Raw genomic sequence first — 26,064 nt, 5'->3', positions numbered from 1 at the left:
GCCTCATCCCCCATGGGCCACAACTGTGCAGCACAGGTGAACGTTGTTGAAGGTGACAAGCCATGGAGTGCCCAGGGGCACTGACCAATCTAGAGGGAACAGAGGGTACACAGGTGCAGTGCATCAACCATGAGGGTGTAAAAGTTTGGGCTAAAGAACAAGGCAGACCTATGCTTGAAGCCTTTGGATGTGGTGTGTTGTTACTTTGTATGGGTTGAAGCCTGCTGAAATGCAGTGGTGATAGTCTGTGTCTTTTGGCTTTGCAAAATCATGTGTAACGTCTTTGGGAACATTGAAACAGTTCCTGTGGGGTCTCTGGAATGAGGGGCTGGCAATTCCCTTTGCTTGGGTGTTAATTTGTTAGCAATAGGTGTGAAATTTGGAGGAACAGGGTGCTCAATGCTAGTGATTGCAGAGCTGCACTAGCTGAGCTCTGGGAAGATGGCAAAACGTGTTTTTGTGCTGATGTTTTTGTCTCCCTGCTCTTTTAGCACGGATGGCCGTACCCATGAAGATGTGTGTGCGTGAGTATCGTGGAGGAAATGCGGCCACAGCTCTCCCAGCTCCAGGCCAAGGAAGGACAGGGTGAGTCACATCAAGGTTTTATGAGCACAGGAGATTTTCACGTTGGTTGAATTATGCTGATGTAGGAGTATCATGCCTCTCTAATCCAGACGAGGGGAAGCTCTGTCTGCCTCACCCACAGGTGCCACAAGGGCAGCTCTTGAGATAGGATCACCAGGTTTCCACTAGAGGCTGCACTGGTCCGGGCGCGTTTCCCGGCGCAGGCTGGCTCAGCGCCTCCTCACCTGGAGCTGTGCGTGCAGGAGGAATTTGCTACAAGAGCAATAATGAGTCTAATGCTGAAGCCTCCCTCGGATCTTGGCATTAACACCTAACATGTTAGAGTGATGGAAGCGCTGCATCAGCTATGCTTGCCAAATGTTCCTGATAGACAGCCTTGCATGTCTGTTGGTGTTGCTGCTTTGCTGGTGGGGGCTGCACCTGTGCCCAGCTGAGGCTCTGGCCAGGTGCAGATCCTCAGCTGCTGGCTGGGGAGCAGGGTCAGGTAGTGCACTTCCTTTGGTTCTGGGTCAGGCTGGGGGTGCAGGAGATGGTGTGGGTGACCACTCTCCATAATCAGCTCCTGAGTTCTTCAAAGCACGATCATAAAAGCTGCAGGAAGGAGAAACTTGGACTCCGTAGCCTTCTTCAAACAGTGATGTGCTATTATGTAGCCATACAGAAATGGCTTCTGGAGGGAAAAAGTACAAGCTTTGACATCGAAGGGACTAGAAATGGTGAGTGTACTGTGAAGCTCTATTTGCTTACTGCTACCTTGGGTCATTTATTTGTGCTCTCAGTTTTTATTCTGGCTGGCTTTTTCCTTGTGATTCTGTGGATTTTCTTACTTGGTGGTAGAGCTCTGGTGTGTGTCCATAATTCAGTGTATCTATCCTTCATGTGTGCAGCAAATAGGCTCTCTTGTCTTCTGCAGTCCTTTGGGGGTTTATGTCTCACAAAGCAGTGTAGGGCCCGTTCTTTATCACTGCCTTGGTCCAAGATTGGCAAACAGACACGTTTAGCTTAGCCCTAAGAGTACCTCCTTTTAGATAAAGGGATCTCATGCTCAACACCAGGGTGTTAAGTGTTTGTCAGCTGGAGTGGCAAGGAGCCAGCTATGCTTGTCTTTAGCCCTGGAAGTCGTTTAGTGGAGTGGGAGTGTAGGCACACAGTTTGTGGAATTGGGAGTGGGGCTGCAGCCCAGCCTCATCCCCAATGGGCCGCAGCTGTGCAGCACAGCTGAACGTTGTTGAAGGTGACGAGCCATGGAGTGCTCAGGGGCACTGACCAGCCACCAGAGGGAACAGAGGGCACACAGGTACAATGCATGAACCGTGAGGGGTGTACAAGGCTGGGCTAAAGAACAAGAAGGGCAGATGCTTGAAGCCCTCTCAAGTGGTGTGGGGACACTCTGAGTATTGTGGCTGTCTCAACTGTGACAATATGCTGCAGCATGGGAGAGCAACTGGCCACCGTGGCTGCTGTTTGGTATACCAAGTTTGCTAACAGCAGTGTCTATGCGTTTGACAGAAGAGAAGTGCTCGGAGAAACAAGAGGAATGAGGTGCCAGGTTTTATCCTCTGTTATACAAGGGAGTTAAGGGCTCCTGTGTGCCTCCTTGTTAGAAAGACCTCTTTGCTGAATCCCTGCGCTCCTTCTTCGCCTAACTGCTGGTATGAGGATGATGCTGGCCGCTTCCTTGGCCATCTCTGCAAGGATCTCTGGAGCAGATGGATCTCTACGTTCAGCTGTGGGGCTGCCAGGGCGGGCGAGAGAGACCCTTCGGGGTGAAGGGGCCGGGTACCGCGGCCCGGCGTGGGGGGCGTGAGCAGGGAGAGGGATTAGTGGGGGGTTACCGCTGGGCACCGACTGCAGCCCCCGGGGCTCCCGCCGACTTTCGGGGCTCCGCCCGCGCTGCCCGGCGGCCCCGGGGGAGGGCCGGGGGGGTCCCGCCTCGCCGCCCGGCCCCTTTGCATTGCGCATGGGCCCTCCCCGCCGGGTGGCCATGTTGCAGCGCTAGCAGGCAGCGCAGAGGCGGCGGGCGGCAGCGCAGCGCAGACACCGCACCGCGATGGCCGTGGCCGTGGGCAGACCGGCGGTGCGCGGGGCCGGGGGGCGGCGCGGGGCCGGGGCCGGATCGCCCGAGCGCGGCGGCGGGGCTGCCGGGGGCTGCAGGGGCGCAGCGCCGGGGATGCCTTGCCGGGGGTTGTAGGGGTGCGGGGGGCTGCGGGAGCGCGATGCCGGAGGGCACGGTGGGCTCGCCGCGGCGCGCCGCCTCTGCCCCTTTCCGGGGCCGGGGGAGCCCGCGCAAAACTTTTTTTGGCCCCGTTTTGGGGCCGCGGCTCGTGATTGCGGCGGAGCCGTGGCGGCGGCGGCGGGCAGCTGCTCCCGGAGCCCCGCGGGCACGGGGAGACGGCGGGGGTGCTCCTGGGCTGCGCCCGCCGCCGCTGAGGTGTTGGTGCCTTTGCCGCGGGTGTTTGTGCCCCGCCGCCGGCCGTGGATGGGAAGGGCTGTGCCCCGTGCGGGTGGGCAGCCGGCGGGCGGGACGGGCCCGCGCTGCCCGGGACGCCGCGGCAGTCCCGGCATGGCAGTGTTCCTGGGACACGCGTGTCCTGCGTTTTCCAGCGTGACCGTTTTTTCTGGGGATGTGGTGGACGAGAGGGTTTTTAGGTTCGTTGTGAGAAAGACAAAAGGTTTCCCCCTGACGGGGAGAAAGTGGAAAAAAAAAAACCCCAAACCCACAAAAACTAAGTATGCCGAAAAAGAAAAGGAAATCTCTCTTGCGTCCAGCTTGCAGAAACGCGAATGAAACTCCACCGTGACCAGACTGAATGCGCTTTTGTGCATTGTCGGCCAGGGGAGGGAGAGACTTGACCGACTTCCCGGTAACTTTTTCAGTGCTTGGGAGTAACGTACAAGTTGCCCATGAGTGGAGGACTTGCATGTGACTCCCTCTCAAAATAAGAAAATGGTCTGCTTTCAGGATGAGACCAGTTTCTTTTAACGTTTATTATGTGCTTGTGGATCTGCGGGGCTGTATGGTTCCTCTGATGTGGCAAAGCAAATGTATGGAGATGGGGTTAATGGTGTTACTGGAGGTGAGGAAGTTATGCTACTAAGCAAAATAAGAGCTGGTGTTTCCTAACAGAATACCTGTAAATTATACCAGCCATTTGTAAAGCTTCTTCTGAAATGTTTCCTTATCTTGGGGTCTAAAGCATGCTTAGAAATTGAAGTTTGTCTTTCGGGGTAAGAATGTGCATTGAAAACATGCCTTCAGATGGTTTTTACGGCAAGCTGAAGGGAATTGCCAAGCAGAGCCTTTTGGCTTTGTGTGGAGCAGTAACTTTGCAGCGTAAATAGGCTCAGGAACGTGGCTTATTGCAAGACGTGATTGCTGTTTGTTCTTGTGAATGTGTTTGGCGCTTTTTTCTTTTTTTTTTTTTTTTTTTTTTTTTTTTTTTTTTTTTTTTGGTTGTTGCTATGTTGAGCTGGTGCTGCTACTGAGCCTCCTGGGTTATTTTGGGGAATCCAAGTCCAGGGCCATCCCGGAACCACATCCACAGAGGGTTTTGTACCAGTTAAACCAAATTCTTGTCTGTGGACTGCTGAGTCCAGCCCAGTGGGACTGACTGGGGGATGAAGCATCCATCAGCATGGGAGAAGCGTGTAGGAGAGGGAAGGAGGAGGGCACTCAGCTTCCTCGCAAGCAGCTGCTGGGCAGACCCTCCATCCTCCGGAATCCGTGCTTTTTGGACAAGGGAGTTGTTTTATCTCGGGGTGATAAGAGAAGAAAGGACGGTGGCCTGGCGCTCAGGAGGTGTTGGGCATGCTCTCTCTTATGTACCTCCTTATCTAATCCTCCCTGCTCCCACTTTGCATGCTGCTGTTGTGTTGCTGGGAGGGCGGCAGGCAGTTGGAAGGAATAGTTAATTATATGTTAGGGCAAGGCAAGACTGGTGAACGTTTGCCTTTCCAACTTTGTTACAAAACATGATGAAGTGGAGCTGTGAGTGGCGTGCAGCTTGTTGGAGGGAAAATTAAAGGAAGGGAGAAAAGAAAAAGGAAAGGAATGAAACCAAAAGCAAGTCAGTTGGAGCTAAAATGATGATAACATTCCTGAGTCACAACCTTTTACGTCCTGGCAGGATATGACATTATGTTAATTGCAAAAGTATGCATAGAAAAATAACTTGAGCAAACAGCTCTGAAGTGTCTGTGTTTAATTGTAGCCGAGCAGGGCGTGTTTTGGTAGGATGGGAGGCTTTCTTTTTAAGGCCCTGATCCCACAGATGTGAAGGCACATGTGTAATGTGCTGCCTGTAATTTGGTTTGACTTAATGGAGTCTGATCTCGGCATGCAAATGTAGAGGCATGCATAAGCAAAGTTTTGGCAGGATGGGTGCCGGGAGCTGCCGTGGGAGCTCTCAGCTGATGAAATCCATGCCTGTGCTTAAACATGCACCAGGCTGGGAGGATGCTGTGGTCATCTGGGCTCAGTGTGAGATAAGCCACTTCCAGTCTGGAAGCTGTTGAGATGTGCTGGATAGGGGACACTTTTCTTCCTCTTGGATTAATTCCCAGCATCTTGACCAGTGTTGGGTGGTTTGTTCGTAGATGTGAGTATGGAAGAGGGCCCTGGCCTACCTACCCTTCTCTTTGTGTTTATCCTAAATGTGTGCAGGACCAGAGCTTGGTTGTGTTACATGAGTGAGACTCGTGTTCATTTCAAAGTATGCTTTGGTGTACCCTCCTCTCCAAGTCTGACAAAAACTGAGGAGAAAATGAAGCTGGAGTACAGATTTTGCATGGGAACCATAGAACATGTTATCAGAGAGATTAAAACAGCACAATGTATTCTTACTCTTCAATCTGTTTTAAAAATACTTGATAATGAGAGACTGCTGGTTTCCATGGAGGGAAGGAAGGAGAGGGAGTTGGGAAGGTAGAGCGGGGCTGAAGCCTCTGTGCTTTGTCTTTGAGCAGCAGATTTGCTGACACCCACTGGGTTCAGCAAGAGCTGGGGGCAGCACCTTTGGAGAGAGCCTCACCTGTGTGTGCTGCTGCGTGCCAAGGGCCACCAGGACCGCTGCCTGGGGACAAGAGGTGGGCACCAGGGAAGGGAGTACCCCACGCTTCTGTGTTGTGGGGCTGCAGATTCCTCCTGGTGATGCTGTTGCTCCTGGTGGGTGGCACTGCTTGGGCTGCTGAGGTGGCCAGGGCACAGGGTTTGGCTTCCTTGCCTGCTGCTGCCAAGTGGGGCTTTTGGGCCTGGCCTGGCTAAGCTGTGTGCACCAAGGAAGCAGCCCTGGGTGGTGCACACAGGACTGTGTTTTAGTCTGTGACCTTTTTGTTTCCTTTATTCACCTCGCTGCCTTGTTTTCAGTAGGAAATTGTTTCAGACAATTCTTTCTGCTCCTGTTGATGTTAACAATGGTGGGAACCTGCCTCCTCCTTGCTTTTATTTCAGCACAGCCTGGGTCATGGGGCAGGTTGTGTGTGAGCCCACCACACGCTCAGGACCTCCAGCTTTTGCAGTGTGAATGAGCTGAGCTGGAGTCAGATTCTTGAGATACTTAGAAAAGCCTTGCTTTGTGTAGGTGAGATGATGGGGATGCAATTTTAGTGCATGAGTAAGGGCCCCTAAAATAATGATGAGGATTGACTAAGCATGAATCTGAGGAATAAAATATTTACGTGCAGCTGAGGCATGTTTTATATGTCCCCTTCCTACTCCTGCAGCAGCCCTGTGGCTCTTTGTGGCTCTTCGAGGTGATTCTGGGAGCACGGGCGTGAGGCTGCTCAGTGCTTGCTTGGCAGGAGAGATGCCAAGGGCACAGGGTCTTCTGTTAGCTTGGCAAATGCTGCAGCTTCATCCAGCCTTGCCCTTGGCGTGGTTTGGCTCTAGGCTTCAGTCCTGTGAGCTGCAGGGGCTCTTTCAGGGCAAGATACTGAAGCAGCTTCAGCGTAGAACAGTTGGATGCGACCAGGTGATGTAAAAATAAACAAAAAAAGCCTCCCAATAGTACTCGAAGCTTTTTTTAGGTACGCTGTGGAGCTGCCTTCACTTCCAGCTCTGTGAGCAGCTCTCCAGCCCGCTGGAGGAAGCGATGCGTAATAATGGTTCAGACAAACACCGCGGCACGGGGACAGTTCAGCACTGCTGCTGCTGGAGGAGGCTCTGGAGCAGAGACACAGAACCCACTTCGGGCTCTCACTCTCTTAGCTCACAGCGGCCTTAATGGAAATTTACCCCAAATGTTGTTCTTGCTCCATGGAGTGTAAGTCCTTGTTTGTGTCCACTACGCAGTGGGACCAAGAGATGCCCCTTCTTGGCTGCTCCCTCCAATCTGGATGCATTTCCCCATCCTCTGCACCCTATGTGGGCCAGGACTTTATTGTCAGAACTGTTGTCCACAGCTTGGGCAGGTGGGATGAACGGGGGTGTGGGCAAGGTCCACTTGGCCATGCACAACGTGCTGAAGGAAGAACAGCTCCCTATGGTTTTCCTTTAGCAGCCTTTCTGGAAACTTCCTCCCTCTTTGGAGCGCTCTGCTCATCCCATCTAAGTGGTGCTCTACTGGCACAAGCTGTAGTCCTAAGGCCATTACTGCCTTTCCCTGCTAGTACAGGTATTTTGCTGAGCTCGGTGATTTATGAGTCTAGAGCTATCTTTGGGACTCCTTACTTAAAAATACAGGCTGCACCCGTGTTGTTGGCAACAAGGGCTTAAGATCTGGGTTTGCAATTAGAGCTGTTGAAGTGTCTGCAAATAGGAAGAAGCTGCATCTTTTCTTGCAGGCTTAAGGTTTTTGTTTTCTGTGGTAGCATCCCACATAAGGTGCCATCAGAGAGCAGACTGGTGCTGTTTTGGGGAGTTGGTGATTTCTTCCATCTGAGCTTACAGCTTCTTTAGATCTTTCTATTGTCTAATTGGATTTTCTGTTTCTGGGTTTATTTTCAGATGGGATCTGGCTGCTGGAAATATGTTATCGAAGTACTGTAATTGTGGGTTATTTCTTTACCAGATCTGCTCATGAATACTTGGCACAAGCTAATAGAAAAAGACTTGGTTTAAAAACATTTTGGTTTTGCCACTCTTGCTGCCCCCGCTTTGCCAGCGGCTCCTGAGAGCTGATTCCTGTGCACAGCAGGAGTTCTAATATAGATTGTTCCTGGAAATCTGCGTGCCTCTCATGACTTTCATTCAGGAATTGCATTAACCTCTCTCACGTGATGGGTGTGGAAGTGAGGCACTGTTTTGGCTCTTGGGCGGGATATTTTTAATTATCTTTCTGGGCTGTTTTGGGCTGTCTGTGGATCTGAAGGTCTTCTGCCCAGTCTGGGTGTTTCACTGGTGGCTTCACTGGGTGCAAAGTCAATTACAAAGTCCTGTGTAAGCAGAAGGCTCAGCAGGACTTATTTGCCAGACGTGTTGAATGCACCAAGTGTGCAAAGTGCTTTGTGTAAGCGCATGAACTTGGCTCGAATTATGAATTCTGGCAGTCTGGTGGTGACAGCTCTGTTTTTGTCTGTAGAGAAAGGCTCAAGCTGGGGAGATGGCTTGTTTGGTGACCCTGTGGGCTTGTGGCTCTGCAGGGCAGCATGGAGAGGGGTTCCCGTAGAGAAAGGCTCAAGCTGGGGAGATGGCTTGTTTGGTGACCCTGTGGGCTTGTGGCTCTGCAGGGAGAGGGGTTCCCAAGGGAGTACAGTGCAGTAGAGGTGGAATTGCAGGGCTGCTTTCAGCCTCCCAGATAGACGTTCCCACCTGTAGCCACAGACACATCTTTGTGTTTTGACACTCACAAATCGTCTCCCTTCAGTCCCTGTGTAAACCCTTCTCCTCTGATCTGGGTCAGCTTGGGAGCTTTTGGCAGCTTTCAGATGAATGGCCAATGCCAGGCTGATGGTCCTGGCTTGATTTTTCTGGGACAAAATTTGGCAGGTAACAGACTAGCTTGGAAATGATAAACTTGCAGCCTGGAAGGTGGAGGTACCAGGTTATGGGTGACACTCATTCCTGCAGGAACATGGCTTTCCCCACATCCCCTGGATGTGTCTAGGAAATGTACAGGGTTGCCAGTAAAGGGGTTGTGCATACATGTGGTTGGGTTTTCCTTTTCTTGCTTCATCTGTGATTAAAGGTTTTTCTCTGTCTCCTTTAGTTTTAGTTGGTATGATTACATTTCTTGGGTATGAAGGTACACAGGAACAGCATGGCTCATGTTATTTCAATAGTCTTTGTTGTTGTTTTGTTCCTAGTTTGAGGTGTCAAGGCTGGTATTGTCAGCAAGTGCGGAATTAAATAATTGGGAGCAGTACTCATTTCTTCCGAGGTTCGCAGGGAAAAGATTAGGTTGTCATACTGCGAGCAGGTATTGCTCCCTGTGAGTGCTGGGAGTGATTATAAGGCTTAACACAGCCATCTGGGACTGAACATATGCACAGTCCTCAAATCTTCATGTCAAGGCCCCAAGAGGAGAAGGGATTTTGTGATATCGTCTGGTGACAAATCACACCACTTCATCACCGCATCCATTGGCTGCTGCTTTTTCCTCCTTCAAATCTGCTTCATGTCTGGGTTGGCCTGTGGCAGGCCTCGTTATACCTTTGCTTTTATGGACAGGGTTCTGAGCCCTGAGATTTTTTGCCTGAGTGTAAGCACAAGGGTATGGACACTGGAGGGGAGAGGTGGTGGGGAAGTAATTTATCAAGTCTTGTTTCAGCAGTTTAGCTAAAGCTCCCCATAATTCTGGCCAGGTAACTCAACTCCCTGCTACTGTAGCTATCTTGGCAGCAGAAACAACCAGTCAACCATTATGCCTTTGCTAACCTATAGAATCAGGAGATCAAGATTTTTAATTAAATTTGAAAAGCATTTTATTGTTTTCCTCCTGTGTCTTGTATGTAGTTTCCAAGCCAAGAGAAATCCCTAGTGCTTTTAAATGAATGCTTTTCCGCCACAAGCTGTCTTTTATCACAGAAAATGCCAGCCTGGTCTCATTCTGTTTCATCTGCCTCATTAATATTAAATACATGGCACTTTAATATGGCAGCCGGAGCAAAAGCAGGGAATTTCAGCTAATATCTGACAATAGCAAGCTGAGATTAAAAGATATCAGAGTGCTGTCGCTATATATAAAGGAACTGGCATTTTTCAGGAGCACTTGACCTAATTTATGTCAGTTCTTTTCTCCCCCTGCTCCCTTAAATCTTCAAGTGAGCCCTGACATGCTCCTGCCTTTCTCACAGGCCTGGCTCATTCTTCTGGGAGAGGGAAGGGTTTGGTGCTTGCAGCACAAGTCCCTGTGTCCAGTGGGGGCAAAAAGTGGCACCAGACCCTGGAGCTCTCGGTGCTGGGGAGAGCCTTCATGGGACAAGTGTGGACTTGGGCTGTGGGGCAGCTCTTCAGCGAGGCTGTGGTAGACTCTCCCGATGCTCTGAATTACAAAGCACCCGGCTGAAAGTAGAAGAATAAACAACTTGTCAGAGCAGTGCCTCCCCTTCTGGGACGCACAGTTGATGGTCACTGAGCAATCGGAACGATTCGCGTGGATTTCTGACGTGTGATTTACCGGGACTGTCAGGGGACCTCGGGTTGTGTGTTTCCAGGTAGCTGAATATTCACCCGGCTGGAAAGCGCTCCTGCCACTCAGCATTTGCAGTTGAGCAGTTATTAATTATTAGAGCAGTAATTAGCAGAGCCACTTAAGATTAGGGTTTGTGTGACTGACATGCTGCGAGCGTTTCGGCCTCTCGAGCAGTTATTAATTATTAGAGCAGTAATTAGCAGAGCCACTTAAGATTCGGGTTTGTGTGACTGACATGCGCGAGCGTTTCGGCCTGTGATTTGGTGTGTGGTCTTGGGCAAATGCCTTTGTCTTGGTGTGCCTTTGTTTTCTGTGTGTAAAGCAGGAGATAATTCCCTCTCTTGTTTAGTGAGGTGCCAAGCTGTGATCAGAGAATTAATAGCACACCTTAGTCACCTCTGCAGACCTCGCCCTGTTGCACCAAATCGAGTGAACTCTTGTGGCACAGAGGCATTATCAGATTAATGCTTTTAATTAAAACTGCCTTCAAGAAAATAGCTATTCAAATAGGGTAATATGCAAGTTGTGTTTTCAAGGAGATGTAACAATAAGGAGGAAGGGTTTAAAGGTGAGCAGCGTGAGTAACTCTGACCTTGTTTCTCTGGGTCTGCCTGAGTGCACTTAAGGGCGATTGCCACATAGAGCATTCCTCAGAGATGCTTAATTTCTCTGGTGGAGGCCAGAACCATTTAAACAAAAAGCCAGAGGTGTTTTGTTGCTTAAACAAAACATTATTTGAAATTGTGGGTTGCCATGTGACTCCTGTCTGTTACTGAACACAGCTACATTTCCTCTAGGTTTGGCTTTGCCAGGAATGGAGCTCGGAAAAGCTTTTTTTTTAGTTTCCAGTGGGATGTGCTTTACAGGATTTTGCTATAACCTGAGGAAAGTAGGATTTTCATAGCCTAACCAAGTAACCTGATGATTTCTTCCAGTGGGTTGAGCCAGAAAGCCAGAAGTATAAATCCAGGCTAGCTGTGATACAGTTTATGTGCTGTCCTGGTTTCAGTTTGAAGGGAGCTATAAAGTTCACGCGGGCTAGAAAATGTTTCTGGCATGAAGTAGGTGGTTGGTCCCTATGTAAAATCCAGGGTAAGGAGTCCCGAGGGAAGGGTGTGTGGATGTTGTCAGTATCCACGCTGTGGTAAATGTATCTTTTTCTGAGCGGTGTGTGCTGAAACATCTTGGCAATTGAAAGCTGCTCAGGACTCGAGACTCACTTTCCCGTTTTGGTGCCGTGCCTTGCAGAGGAGGATAGGGGTCCAGAGTTCAGTGGTGCTGGGTGGAAGGAAGATGGAGATGGCTGGATGTGTGCCATCCTCCTGTGTAAGTAGGAAGGTAGTGCAAGCCTACTCGTGAGGTTTATGCTCCACTTGGCACCCTCAGGGGCTACTGAGTGACCTGAGAAAATGTGAATTAAGACATCAAGCGCCTGAGGAAGGGCTGCTCCAGCCTGCGCTGACTCTCCTGGGGTTGGCATGCGCTGCTGGCCGGGTGCAGGCTCTTGGGCTGTGCTGGTCTGTGACACGGGAGCCCTCATGCTGCATGTACAGACTCAGCTCCTTCTCCTGGGCAGCTGTGGGAGGAAGAGCTGGGCATTAGCCTTCCTCTTTGAAGGCTTCCCGAGTTCCTCAGCAGGTCAGACCCCAGCTGCTCTGGAATATGAGCAGCCCAGGTAGGGCTGCTTGTGGCTTCGTGCATCACCTGCTTTGAGCAATGTGGAGGTGGAGACTGCAATCTTAATAAAGGATATGCAGCAGCAGATCCTTTGCTTTGGTATCTCATTAAATAACTGGAGCCAAGGGCAAAAACGTGCACCACACATGGGAATTGTGCCCCAGTTTTGGCACAGGCGGGTCTGCAGCACTTGGAGTTACGGAGCATGTCAGAGCAAGGAGCTCCTTCATGTGAACTAATCTTCCCTAGACCTCCGCAGGAAGCGCTTGCTTGGAGCAGCCTTCATTTGCCTTGGGGCGTGTTTGTCTTCCCGAATCCTTAGGTTTGGCTCCATAAATTTGCGGCAGGATTTACCTGCTCTGTCAGGTCCTCACAGCCGGGCTGCTGCAGGAGCTGAAGCCGGCGCAGCAGCAGAGCCTGCTCATGTGTCACAGTCCTTCTGAGCTGCTGTATGCTGGCACAGGGCTTGGCCAGGCCAAACAGCCCAGCACCTTGCTGGTGGAGGGATGCCTGACTGCCTGTCCTGGTGCTTCCAGGGAAAGAGAGGAGTTGAGGGGAACAAGGGCATGAGAAGTCTGTGAGCACAAAAAGCTACAGTGAAAAGTTACCGCGGGAGGTGCGAGCTAATGGCAGATCCTCTTGCTTATTGTTATTCAGAGAAACAGCCTTGCAAAATGTTCTGTTCCAGAAGCTGTCCTTGAGCTATGGATTTCAACCAAGAGCAGTGCAATATGTATCATCTGCACTCATAAGGTTGCAGGAGTTTGGATTGACTGTTCTGGAGAAATCCAAGCAGCTGGACTGTCCAGAAGCATAGCATTCCAGAGAATTCCATCTGTTTGCTTTTGGGGTGTAAGGAAGAACATCACTGGGAGTGTGGGGTTCATTTAACGCTGCTCTGTTACAAGCAGCAGCATGGGTTGCTAAAGCACAAGCCTTGACAGGAGGGCAGAAATTAAAATCAAGTCTGAATCCATCTGCTTCTGCTTTCCCTTTGAAGTGCAAACATGACTGGGATGGACAGTGGAAGCAGAATGTGTTGGCCAACATGAATCCATCTGTGGGGGTGGATACTGTCTCCAGTTTAACCTTCTAGCAGGACTGCTCCAACAGCTAATGGACGTTGCAGCAGCTTGCGTATGGAATAATTTATGAATTTGGAGCAACACTGTTCCAGAGAATGCGGGTGAATGCCAGTGGTTTGCAAACCTCTGCCAACGGTCTTGTGAGCGGCGGGCTGCTGTGGGAAAAATAACATTGGATTAGTGCAGGGTAATGTTTGGAAGTGTCCCACTTAGCTCCTAAAGCCTGGCCCTTGTGCAGAGCTGCGCTAGGCTCTCAGCAGGACGCTCCCAAGTAGCAGAAATGCATTAAATATGCGTCTGCTGCATGCACCGAACAAGAAGCGGGGAGCAGCACAGGGAGATGCTTTTAGCTGCAGGCTTCTCCCAAGCAGCCTTAGCAGCATCTTTGTTGTTTGGGAGGACAGTTTCCTTGTTCCAGGTGATTGGACTGTCTGGGCAGATGCCAGGTCACTTGATCTTGCAGCTCCAGGGCAGCTGGGTCCCACTCCAGACCTGTCCCCTGGCTTGGGAGCCGGTGTCGGGCGCCTTTGCTGCAGCCAAGGAAGGGACGCCTTTCCCCAGCACCAGACTCCAGAGCCGGATGTGAGCCCAGCAGCACTCCAGGCCCCTTTCCAGCTTTTCAGGCTCCTGCTTTTAATTAAACTGTCGCGACACTGGGACGGCAGGAGGATGACTGAGATAGCAGAAGCCGAAGGTCCGGCTCACAAAGGTGCATGGGAGCCTCGGAATGCGGATGGGAAGCCTTGGACAGGGCACAGGGCAGGATCGGTGCCTGCCTCCCACTAATTGTGGTTTATTTGCTCTCTGCTCATCCATCCAGTCTGTGGCAGGGCTGAAAACATCTCTGAGGTCTGGTTTTAATAACAGAGTGTATCCTCACAGCTGAGGGGAACCTTAAAAGATAGCTAGCCCTTTGCAAACCTTCACTCTGCAGAAGTTGATGTGCACCACTTCCCTGTGAGGATCTTTGTGGATTTGAGAAAATTACAGATGGCTCCAAGGAGATTTGCTGTATTTTAATGTTTTGATTTGATCTGTGTTACCTGGCGTTTCTTTGCACTTCATGCCTTTAGGCTCAATCTCATGATAGAGCAATGCTTGCCTCTGAGCAGCTGCCTGCCTGCTGGATAACTTGTTCCCCTCATGGAGCTTATCCCCTTTGCCAGCCATGAAAACATCTTCCCTCACACTTCCTGGCCAAGTGTTGCTTCTGCTGTGTGTGTGAAGGACAACGTGCTGCCTCTCTTGTTACAAATGCCCATTGTTCCAGTGGACAGGTTGGAATGCCACATAATCCTCAAACGTTCTGCAGATTTGACACACACCCTGAGCTCGCTGAGCATGCAGCTCTGCCAGAGACTGTGTTGGGATGGAGAACTTGGGAAGAAGTAGCAACTAGGGTAGGTCTGGTTCTGGGACTGAAGTGGGGAGAATGCATCAAACACAGAGCTGATGTTAGATTTTTGGATCAAGTCCTTGGGATTGTGTATAAGTCCAAAGAGAATTTTATTGTTACAGGATTTGTTTAATTAGCATCTGGAATGTAGCCACTAATGTAGGTTTGTGTGTAGAAAGATGGTTAGTACTTTCCTTTAGGACTTGTTGTTTCCTACATGTTGATGTTCAAATAATAGTTAGGGTTAATGAAACTTAGCAACAGCCAAAAGGAAAATATTTTTCTCTTGCTTACTTCCTTGTGCTGTACATTTAGACACTGTTCTCATTGTTGTGTTTTTTTTGTTTTGGTTTCAGCTATGTATGTCCCTTTTTCTAGAGCAGAAAGGAAAATTGTTCACCAACAAAAGCTAAGCTTATGGAAACTACCAGTTGGCTGAAGGTTCAGGGGCTGGAAGCATCTGAACCTGCTGACAAGAGGGGACTTGGAGTTGTCACTGGAGCCTCCAAAGCCCTTGCAGTGAGGAAGGAGGAAAAGGGTGACTGTACAGGCTTGTGCTTTAGTAACAGGCATTGATGGAGGAGGATGTGGGCAGGTTTTTCCATATGCAGTGGCTTATGCCAGTTTTGCATCTGCCTCGATTTGCATTATTAGGATGACACTAATAAATCTGCTCTAAACCTGCTTGCAATCCCTGGTGCTGTGACACTGCTGTTTGCCAGCTCTGTGCACGCTGCCCCTTGCCAGGATCCAGCCCTGGGGTGGGAGCTGTGCTCACACAGCTCAGGAGGCTGCTGCATCTGCCCAGCTGTGGCCTCGTTGCCTTTACAACAAAATCCTGCCTGCACCAATGACCTTTTTCATTTTCTTCCCCAGGAATTGCTGCCCCAGTTATAGAGGTGTTTGGAAAAGAGGACCCTGCAAAAGAACCTTATAACATAAGCCTGATGTTGGGTGCCATTGCCTGTAATTGAAGGGAAGATCCTTCCCCACTGCATGGAGTTCCCAGGCTCATCTCCTGTGGAAAAACCCTTTTCTTGTAGCGTGGTGGTGCTGCCTGAGCCACCTTTGGAGGCCACCATGGGCTTGGGATTTCCTTGCTGGTGTGTTTGCAGGGGAGGCCCAGGATGTGTTCTGCCAAGGACAGGGATGGTCAGCTGCTGGAGGGAGCTGGGCTGTGCTGCATCAGACCGAGACCTTGGTGGCCTGTGCTGTGCTGGGGACTTGTTCTGTCACCAGCAGCTGGAATGCAGGCAAAGCCTTAGCCCTTTTGGGGGGGCAGGAGTAAGATAAACTCCAGAACACGGAGCAGCGTGGGACTCTTGATGCTTCTGGGAGTTGGTTTAAATCTCTGGAATGAAAGGTTTATCTCTGCTCCAGCTCAAAAACCGAAGCTGTCAAGCTAATCCTTGGATTCCTTGTGAGTAGAGAGTTAATCCTTTCTTCTGGTGCTGTAGATGGTTATTTAGCTGTGCCTTTATGGAGTGCAGGCACTTTGGAGTGTATGGTGGGTAACTGCTGCTGTCCTGTCCAGGGATTCTTTATGGCTTGGAGCATCACCAGGATTGCAGTGGCCATCACAAGTCTTTGTGGTCCTGCCCCTTAGCAAGTGATGGATATAGAGAGGACTGTGGGAACGTTCCTGGCTGTGGGCTGCATGTGAGAAATGTGTTTTGTCTTGCAGTGTCTATTGGCTCCAGAAACGTGAAGTTTCTGTAGCAGTTATCAGTGCAGCCAAACACAAGGGAGATAAAAAAACCTGATGTAGGGTGGCCTTCTAGTCCCATCCCCTAACAATCCCAGTGTTGTGGCTGTGCTGCAGACCTAGGTCAGATATCCTTTTCTCTGGAGAAACTATGGCCAGGCAGGCTTTTTGGAAAGACAAAGCATGGTCTTTCAAGGTAACCACAAAAATTTGGAGTTAGTGAGGTGGAGGGAAGGAAGTAATTCAGTTGAAATACAGAATTGCTCCTATTCATAAAAACTGAGTGTTGGCTTTCCCTGTTGAAGGCAGGAAAACCAGGACTTGCTGAGGCCAGTGGGGAACTTTATTGCTTTGAGGTAGTTGAGAGCTCAAAGTCTGTGGACTAGTGTTTCCAAAACTGTTAGCCAAATGATTGAGTAAACCTTCACCTTTTCCTCTGCATGCAGATTCAGTCCAACTTAATTCTTCTTTCCTTCTTCTGAAGATGAAAAACTGTGTGCTAAGGCCAACAGTATTTGTGATTTTCGTTATTGATTGATTGCTGACCAAGGAGCTGGGTGATTCACTGCTGTGGAGATTTTCGTTATTGATTGATTGATTGCTGACCAAGGAGCTGGGTGATGATTAGTTTGGAGTTAGGACCCATTTATGCTCACTGCTGTGGTACCTGTGCATGGGATAAGCAGTGTGTTACCTCAGGGTTTAGGTGTGGGGACAGCTGCTGTGATGGATGTGAGCTCTTTAGTCCAGAATCAGGAGAAGTGGTAAATAAATGGTCTGAAGCTGTGCTCTGGTAGGCACAGCTCTGGTGCCCTGCTTGGGAGCTGGGTCTGGGCAGGCACTGGCAGTGTGTCCGTGTGCCAGGCAGCCGCAGTGTCCCCCACCTGCCCCTGAGCAGGCCAGCAGGGCACAGTACGAACATGGATCCTGCTTCTGAGTCCCAGGGATAATTAATTACCCAGAGCACGATCTGGGGCACCTTCCAGTCCTGCGGCTTGTTGAAGAGGAGCTGACAGAACGTGCCCTTGATGTGTGGCTGCAGCCTTTCGGGAAGGAGCACATGGGGTTAAGGAAGTGCGAGGCAGCCCTGCTGGGCTGTGCCTTCCCCACCTCAAGGAAAGCTGCTGCTTTTTGTGTCCCAGGGGCCTTTAATGTGAGTCAGGTATTGAAACAGTGCTGCCTTGTTAGAGCTTTGCAAGCAAGCCCTGTGGGCTGCCTTCCTTTCTCAAAATCCCTCTTCTGTTCTGGTTGTGTTCACAGCCCTAACTGGACCGGAGTTGGTGCAGGAAGACCTGGCAATGGGTTCAGATGCTCTGTTGCCAGGTTTGTCTTAATTCTGCCTTTTTGTGCCTGGGGGCAGTGTCCCAGATATCTCCCTCCTCTCTGTGGGTGTAACTGGAATCTTCATGGGTTTGTGTATCACCCTTCCCTCTGTGCTGGGTCCCATGTCGGGCTGTGCCTCGTGCTTTGAGCAAAGCATAGATCCAATGACTTAATGGCCTGTGGTGCAGCTGTTTCAAGGCTATTTTAAGTGCATGACAGTGAAATCCAGAAGGAAACGGCTGTTGGGTTTTCCCTCTCTGCTGGGCTGTATCTGTATCTGCGGTGGTGTGGCACTGTGCAGCCAGAAGGGCTGGAAAAGGGCAAAGCACTTTGAAAGTTCTCTCTCACAGAAATATCTGCGGTGGTGTGGCACTGTGCAGCCAGAAGGGCTGGAAAAGTCAAAGAACTTTGAAAGTTCTCTCTCACAGAACGAGAGAGCAGTATTTGTGATGTCCATATAGCAACATGCCTTCCTGCTGTCTCCCAGCTGGCTTCTGTCCTTCGATGGGAGTTGTTCTTAACTCTGAAGGCGGCAAGTTCTCAAGTCTAGCCAAAACTGGATCTTCTCTGGTGCTGGCCGGTGTCAGCCGGCCTGGAGTCCCAGCCTGACTCGGGTGTTGTCACTGTGCAGCGTTTCAGGGCTCACGTGAAGGAACCCGCAGCTCCCTGCGCTGTGCCTGGCTGAGGGAACGCCGGGGATGCTCCAAGGGGTAGGTTTGCCTCGCCCTGCGTGTGGCATTGCAGCAGACACAGGGCAGGGGACCTGCAATAAACTGCACGCTGCCTTCTGAAGCGGGAGGAGAGCAGCGGGTCGGCGTGGGCAGCTGGCAGGAGCAGCAGCTCCCGTTTCATCCCCTCAGCCTCGCGCAGGCGGGCAGAGAGGGAATGTTGCACGTTGTCCTCCTGGCAGGAGAGAGATAGGCCAGAGAAGCAGAGAGCATCTGGTTCTCATTGGGCTCTGCCTTTGGATTGTCTTCATTCTTGTTTGTCACATTGGGGTTTTTTTCCCCTTCCTTCCTCTCTCCTTTTTTTCCCCCCCCCTTCAGTGAGTTTACAAGCCTTGCTGGAATGCACATATGGTCCTTATCATCCCCAAAGTCCAGCTTTTTTTTTTTCTTTTGCTGGTTAGCAGTTTGTGACATCAGGGGCTGTTAGAAGCATTAGTCACTTTGCCTCCAAATAGAAAGGTCCGTGGTTTTTGGAAACCTATGGAGGAAAATGTCTTTTATGTCAGTTCTTGGCATAGATGGAACTGCGAGTGCTCTGAGCTTGTGCTGACCTTTAGCCAAACATTTTGCCTGAAGACAAATGCTCTTTCCCACTCCGTGCCGCCCCTCCTGAATTGTCAGATTTTGCTGACTTCCCTCTTTCCAGAAGAATGCAACTGTATCCTTTTCCCTCCGCGCTCCTGCCGAGTTCCAGCAGCTTGCCAATGTAAGCGGCTCCCCTCGCTTCCCCGCCGGCGTGTCCCGGAGGAGCGGGGCTGGATGGGTGGCGGGCAGCCTGTCCTTGCCGTGTGGCAGGGGCTGGCACTCGCAGCTGCCGGCGCTGGAAACCGGGGTATTTGTGCTGCAGGAGGTGGGCCTTGTGCTTCCCACCCCGTGGCATCCGTGCTGGGAGAGCTTGGGGCACGCTGGCTCTGTGTGTGTGGGCTGTGCCTAAGCAGGGACCGGCTTGTGATGCCTGCTCCTCTGTCATCCTGCCCTTCGTTTAGGGGGGCAGCCCTGGAGAGAGCATCGCTCCTGTGTGTTATTGCCTGTGGAAGTGTGTCCCACATCACCCAAGTCTCTGGGAGCATCTGCTCGGGGGAACCCCTTGCTTGGTCTCAGTGGCAGCCTCCTCTGGCTGGAGGTTCCCCAGTCCCATGAGGTTTTATCTGTGGGGCATTGTTTTCTGCAAGGAGGGGCAGCACGAGTTCCACACCTGCCCTTCCCCATCTGCCGCTGCCCTGTGCTCTGTTGGTCAAATTGCTTCCAGCCTTCCTTGCACAAAATAACCTTTTCTGCTGTCCTGATTCTTGGGGATTAAAAAGAAAATCCAGTATATTCAGGGAGAGCCTTTTTGTATTTCCTGTGAGCTCCCTGTTTAATGAGCAAGGGAGTCAACCATGGCCGAGCTCTGCTGACAGCGTTCCCTGGGAGTAGAGACCTGGCTCCTTGCTGTTGTGGTAGATGTTGCTGGAGGGCTGGGGCAGGGCACTGCTGAGGAGCTGTGTGTCCCTAGGCAGCTGCAGCTGGTGCCAGCTTTTATCCAGGAAGATGGAGATGGTTTCCTGCAGTCCATCCCTCAGGGCCGGTAGCTGCAGCAGTGAGTCACTGGTGGGCTGGTGGCAGGGAGGGAGGCACAGATCTTCATGGCTTGACTGACACATTAATGTACAGAATGGGAGCATGCCTTCCACGGGGGTCTGCTCTCCCTGTTGAGAGAAAAGGGGCGAAAAAAGAAAGCGAGGGGGAAGAACAACAACCAAGGACCTCCCAGACTTGAGTAGCTTGTGCAGACATTTGCCCGAGCCCGCAGCCAGCCAGCGGCATGGTGGAGCCAGGAACTCCCCCTCCTCTGCTGGTGACACTGATGGTTATCTTCCCCTGAAACAACAGCCAAGGAGTCCTTCCTCTCTTTCTGAACTGATTAACTGATTGATTGCTATCAGCCCTTTTCTTCTGGCATCCCTGCACGCCTAGGAGGGGAAGGGAGTTGCTCTTGCTTCCCATGTTCTCCCCATACTATTCATAAATCCATTTGTCCAGCTGTTAAGGGTTTGGCCATCCCTTAACCCTGTGTAAGGAAGGGGAGCAGAATTATGGGTGCTGTTACTAGGAACAGGGAGCTTGGCTCTGGCGTAGGCACTGGGAATACTTGGTACCCTACTGGCAGGGACATCAGCTCTTGGGTTTAACTCTGGGAGGGGGATAGATCTGTCTCCTCCTGACTACTCTTTGCTTCTGTGCTCCTGCTCTTGCCTGAGCTGCTTTTCTATCTGAGCAGACTAAACTATCCCTGAGGTCCCTGGCTTTGGATGCAGTATCTAAGATGATTTGACCTAGTAATGAGTCAAAAATGTTGCTGGTCTGAGCTGCTGACAACAATAAAAGCTTTTAGAATTTCTTAAAGGTGCCTCCTAAGTCGTGTGGCCCCAAATAACTAAACACTTGCTTCATATTTGGGGTTGTGCTCAATGTTTTGCATACCAGCCTTTTTCCCCTCTCGAATTTGAGGCTGGTTTTTGTTTTCTTTAACTCTTGGGAGGCCGTGTGAAGTTGACCCCCAGCCTCCAGCAGCAGTGGGCTGGGAGGGGCCCAAGGGGAATGTTTTGCCAGCAGCCTTAAAGCAAAAGGGGCTTGGATTGGGGAATAACCACCATCATGGTTAAGTCCTGAGCAAGGAGAGCAGACTGGGGACTGGGACAGTCAATGTCCTTGTGGAACTCTCTCCTTGGCCTTTTGGGAGTGGGGCTTTTTTCCTGCCTAGGAGAGGAGCAATTTGCTTTGTTTCCAGTCAGCTGCCAGTCACTTTTGGAAGCATAAGGACTCAGCTCTGCTTTGTGTTGCCTCTGGAGGAGTGATACAGGGACCCACCTTTATCTCCAGCTCCCCATCCACACACAGACTCCAGGGAGGAGAAAAACTTTCTCTTCATTCCTGCCGGCTCTGCCAAGCTGTTGTGGCTTGGGAGGAATGAGCTGACTCTCCTTGCACGTGCCTCATCAGCTGAATTGTTTTATAGAGCTTCACTGATTCCTGTCCAGCCAAACCCACTGTTTGCCACAGAGCATCCATTACAGCATTGCTTGACCTGTGAAATCGTTGCTGCCAGGAGCTATGTGTGAAGAAAAAGAGATCTGAAAGGGTTCTGAGACTGCAAACCCATTCTTGTCTTCTGCAAGGCTTTTTTACCCCCTTAAAATGAAGAGTGGTGGGATGTGAGTGCCTGACAATCAATCTCTTTATATCAAGTGATGGTAGGTAGTATTTGCTGTGCCTCTGGGGGCCTGTCTCTGCTTAACTTACCCCTTCCCTTCCCCTGCTGCAGTTAAAACCAGCAGCTGTGATAACAGCAGCTCTGAGATCGTTGTTGATCCAAGAAATATCGACTGTGGGATGCCCTTGTAGGGCTCTCTGCAAAGAGAAGTCAAGTGATCAGCATATTTCCCAAGAAACAGGCATTTATTTGTTCATGTCACTCCTTGGTTTTTGTGGGGGTTAGCACATAGCTCTGGCTGTTCAGAATTGCTTCCTGCTCACGGATGGTATGGGAAGAGGGAGGGGAACGATGCCCTGTAACGTAGGGTTCAGTACAGGAGACGTGACTGCCTTGAGGAAGAGTTGAAAAAAAACAGATTGCTTTTGGGATGTCTCAGGCTCTCCGATGTGTGAGAACATCCAGACACCCAAGTCTAGCAGCACATCTGGTGCAAACTGGCTGATCTCTGCAGGAGTCTCTGGAGCTGCAGTTTTACCCGTGCTCATCTTGTCCATGGATCCTGAAGCTGGGAGCAAGGAGAGGTGCTTGCCAAGCAGTTACTCCTTTAGTGTGCTTCTAAGAGGTCAGGAGCTGAGACACTGCCACTTGTCTGTGGTTGCCAAGGCATCTGTGAGTGACTCCTGAGAAGCTGCTTCAGTCCAGCAGGTTGTTGAGGTGCAGTGCTGGGAAGAGTTGTGCTGAGCTCTGCTCATCTGAGGGCAAATGAGGGATGTGCTTGTGAAGAAGGCAGTGAGGCAGGGTGATGAGGTGCCTTTCCACTTGGGCTGAAGCACCTGAGCAGCGCTGCTGGCTGCCTCTGGAAGAGGAGTCATGTGGCAGGAGGAATAAATCCGTGCTTGCAGCATTCCCATGGCTCGTTGGTGCACATGGGGGCTCTGGGGTGGAGCCATGTCAGCCTTCCACTGCTCTTCAGCCCGAGGTGCCCAGCTCCCAGTGGGGTGACTCAGCTGGGATCAAACCCAGCCCCTGATTGCTTGGGAGCTTGTCATGGCAGTTCACAGCTGGAGAGGCAGGGCCATCTGACTTGGCATCCCCTTGCTGTGACAACACTTCTGCTCTGCCAGACCAAAAGCATGAATCACTTGCCTGCTCTGCTTCTGATAGCCTGAGCAATCAGGCTTGTTGCTCTCCAGCAGAGGCTTCCTTTCCTTGTGGGTGAAGCTATCCTGGTGAAGGGGTGAAAGCAAGAGCAGAGGCCTGGCTGCAGTGGGAAGTGGTTGTGTCAGCTTTCCAAGGGCATCTTGCATGCTGCAGAGCTGGCTTTGTTTGTGTGTGGAGGAGAGGTTTAGAAATGTAGTTCTTCTGGCTCTCCTGCCTCCTCCAGAATGTGTATCTGTGGGCCTCGTGCAGAACTGCAGCTATTTTCTGTGTCTGCTCTGCTCAGGGAGATGTGCTGCATCCTGGGAACACTGAGGGAGGTGGATGCTGGGGTTTGTGTTTCATCTCTGCCTGTGCCTCAGGCCTCAGATCTTTTCACGAGGGTTTTGATGTTTTGAGCAGATATCAGGCTACTCTTGTCTCCTGTTGTGCAGCACAGCCTGTGAAAAATACTTGGCATTGCAAAGTGCAGAAATAGTTTTTGTTTATTCCATTGTTGATGTTTGCCACTTGCAGGGGAAAAAAAAAAAGCAAGGGGAGGAGAATAAACCAACCATTGTTGATGTTTGCCCCTTGCAGGGGAAAAAAAAAAAAAAAGCAAGGGGAGGGGAATAAACCAGAGAAGGTCTGCAACGAAAATAACTGACACAGATGCAGGAGATGAGTCTAACTCCTGTTCCTGCTGAGCAACTGATGATGAGGCAGTACTTGCTTTCCCAAAATATAGCAGGGAAAGAGATACTGGTGCTGTGCTGAGGGATGTTCAACACCCACCACTTTGTGTGAAGCCTGTGAGTCATGGGCACTTTCTGCTTTCTGGGATCTGCTCTGAGCTCCCTTCACTTGGTCATAAACCCAAGCCCACCAGTTTTTTTTAGAAATAGTAATGTTACAAATATTTAATTTAACCCATTCATGTAATACATCAGTCCCAGGGCCTTTTCCAGGGAAATCACAGGGTGATGGTCTTTCTGGGTGGTTTCCTGAGTGAAGGAGGCAGCATCTCTTAATCACATTAAGCTTCTGTGGTGTGGTGATGGTATCTCCCTGCACACAAAGGGATGGAGGTGAACACACTGGTAAATTGGCATTTAGCTATGGACAAGCCTGGTTTAGATGCTGACAGAAGGCTCAGGTGTCTAGCACAGGTGCCAGGCTCTGTGTGCCAGCATGGCAGAGAGGAGCCCTTTGCCCAGACTGCTGGCACAGACTGAGACATTTTCACTTGGAGATACTGCTTTTCTCAGGGAGTTTCTGTATTTCTTTAGGTCTGAGTTTATTTTCATCAACACTCAGCCCAAATGTGGCTCGTTTCTCCCTGCAGTTGGTGGCTGATCCATTGTGTTCTAAGGAGGGAAGTGGAGCTGCTCAGCAATTGTGCAGAGAGTGGGATGTCCTCCTCTGCTTTTGATTCTTAACAACCAAAGAGTTGCCTTTGTCTGGTCCAAAACCCACTTCTTTGTGGAAAGAAGCTGGTGCTTGCCAGCATCTTTGTGGGCAGCCTCAGCCTGGTTCAACTGTAATTTATTGTGGCCTTGGGGGAGTGACTGCATTGGAAGGGTTTGGGTTTGGAGAAGGGTTCCAAATTAAGGACAACAAACTTCAGGAGAAACATGCTGTGAAATAACAGCAGAGCTGCTCCAGGTGTACCAAGTTTGTGGGGCTTTTTTTGTTTGCTTGTTTTACTTGGGACCTTGGCATAACCATGCCTTGCCTGGCAAGAGGTAACTGGGCTGCCTTGCTTTTCCAAGCCCCTCTGGGGATTGCCCTACAGCTGCTGTGGGAAGGACCCAAGCACACTCTGGGGATTGTGTCAAATCTCCCTTCTGCAAGGTCTGTGCTGTTCCCTTGCCCTCCACAGAACATCTTTGGGGTGTTGGATGTTGTCAGCTTGAGCAGCTGAGGAGGAGAGCGGGTCACGAGGGATGACTGGCACCTCTGGGCTGCCTGGCCTGGCTTCTTTTCCTGCTGAGGACGTGCACAGGCAGCACCAGGGGCTCTGTAGGTCACACAGGAAACGCTGGGAATGGTGCCCTGCTTCCTCACCTTGTGTCAGATGAGGGTATTTGTAAACCAAGGCGTGGCAGAGCAGCATGCTCGTTTTATTCCCTTCCTGTGAAAAGCTGGAATGAGCTTTAGCTGGCTCTGTGCTGCTATCTGAGCTGTGTCCTGCTGTGGCCATGCTGAAGGGTTGCAGGAAAAGGGCAAGAATGTTGGCATTTCCCTTGTGGGCCTGGGAGGACAGAGCAAGTCTGAGAGCTGCTCCTTCCCTTCGGCACACTGAGGCAAGGAAAGCACCACCTTGGCTCTCGGCTCGCCTCCACAGGTGTCTGTCAGGAATAGCTTTTGGGGCTGCAGGCAGGGCCATATCACAACCTGTGTCACTCCTCAATGTGCTTCTTGAGAGAGCCAGCCTTGCTGGGAAGTCTGGGGAGTTTCCCATGCTGCTGGGGAAGTTGTGAAGTGGAAGGTTGGCTGTTTCTGCTGTGTAGCTGTGCAGTGGACACGGAGGAGGCAGCCTGTTAAACCAACTGAACAGGAACTGGTCACCTCGTGTTTCTGCTGTGTAGCTGTGCAGTGGACACGGAGGAGGCAGCCTGAGCTGCTTCACCAACTGAACAGGAACTGGTCACCTCACAGCTCTGCCTGAGTTTCACTCTTTTCCAGATGTCTGCCAAAACAATCCTGGGGTAACTCTATGGATGTGGGATGCTGGGGCCTCAGAAACAGCATTTGGGTGTTGCAGTTTGGTAAAGAATCATGGTTTATTGGTGACAGGCCAGTGTGGTGGCGTTTGCCTGCCTTGGGGTTGGGGACATTTTAGCTCCTGAGCCCCACAGCGATGGATAGAAGGAAAAGGAGAATGTGTTTGGGAGAGACACCCAAGGCACAGATCCTGCATCCTGAAATCCTCTGTGTCCTTAACACACTTCTGACATGACCTCTGCCCTGCCAGGGGTGTTGCTACCCTGCTGAATGCTTTTCTCCTGATCTTACAGAACGATGACCTCAGGAACCTGTCCCTGTCCGGCCACGTGGGCTTCGACAGCCTCCCGGACCAGCTGGTCAACAAGTCAACGTCACAGGGCTTCTGCTTCAACATCCTGTGCGTGGGTAGGTCACCTGCTGGGCCCTCAGGGGGCACAGCCCCACACTCACACCTTCTCCCCCTGCCCAGGGCAGGGCTGAGCCCCTCCTGACTGTGCTTGTCTTGCCCGAGCAGCTCCGTGGTGAAATGGAGTGTTCCTCTTTCCCCTTTCTCTGTCCTGTCCCCTGAGTCAGAGCATGGCAATTGCTAGCTGTTAAAATCTATCCCTTTGATCATCCAGTGGTTCTGCTTTCTCCAAAGGCTGCCTGTAAGGAAACTGAATGAACTTGGGAACTAAATGTATTTTTAAAAGGATACTGACTTAAATCTGCTTTTCTCTGGGTTGGGTGTGGAGGCTGTTTCTCACCAAATTGCATTCCTTCCCTTCCAGGGTTTGCCTGTATCCTTACAACATTCTTAGTTTCTCCACTTGGAAACGGTGCCATTTTTAGTCTCCAAATGATGTACTGGAGAACAAAGCTTGTCACCTGTCCTGTGCTCTATTTAATCTGGAAGTTGGTTTAACAGTCTGAGTTACTTTTCCCGAATTGTTC

At 50.8% G+C, this 26,064-nt stretch overlaps 1 protein-coding gene across 4 annotated transcripts in view; it reads left to right on the top strand.

The window, feature by feature from the left end:
- Positions 1-2,548: 2,548 nt before the first annotated feature.
- SEPTIN11 (septin 11) overlaps positions 2,549-26,064 on the top strand; it is a 43,971-nt gene continuing 20,455 nt past the window's right edge. For all 4 annotated transcript variants that reach the window (XM_041427439.1, XM_041427438.1, XM_041427437.1 and 1 more), the window contains exons 1-2: positions 2,549-2,662; positions 25,422-25,536. In XM_041427439.1, coding sequence (XP_041283373.1) covers positions 2,636-2,662; positions 25,422-25,536 — 142 coding nt within the window. In that variant the 5' untranslated portion in view covers positions 2,549-2,635. The remainder of the gene's footprint in view (positions 2,663-25,421; positions 25,537-26,064) is intronic.

The sequence above is a fragment of the Onychostruthus taczanowskii genome, unplaced genomic scaffold, assembly GCF_017590055.1.
Source record: "Onychostruthus taczanowskii isolate IOZ18803 unplaced genomic scaffold, ASM1759005v1 scaffold114, whole genome shotgun sequence".
NCBI classification, from domain to species: domain Eukaryota; kingdom Metazoa; phylum Chordata; class Aves; order Passeriformes; family Passeridae; genus Onychostruthus; species Onychostruthus taczanowskii.
This window is presented reverse-complemented; position numbering and strand designations above follow the sequence as displayed.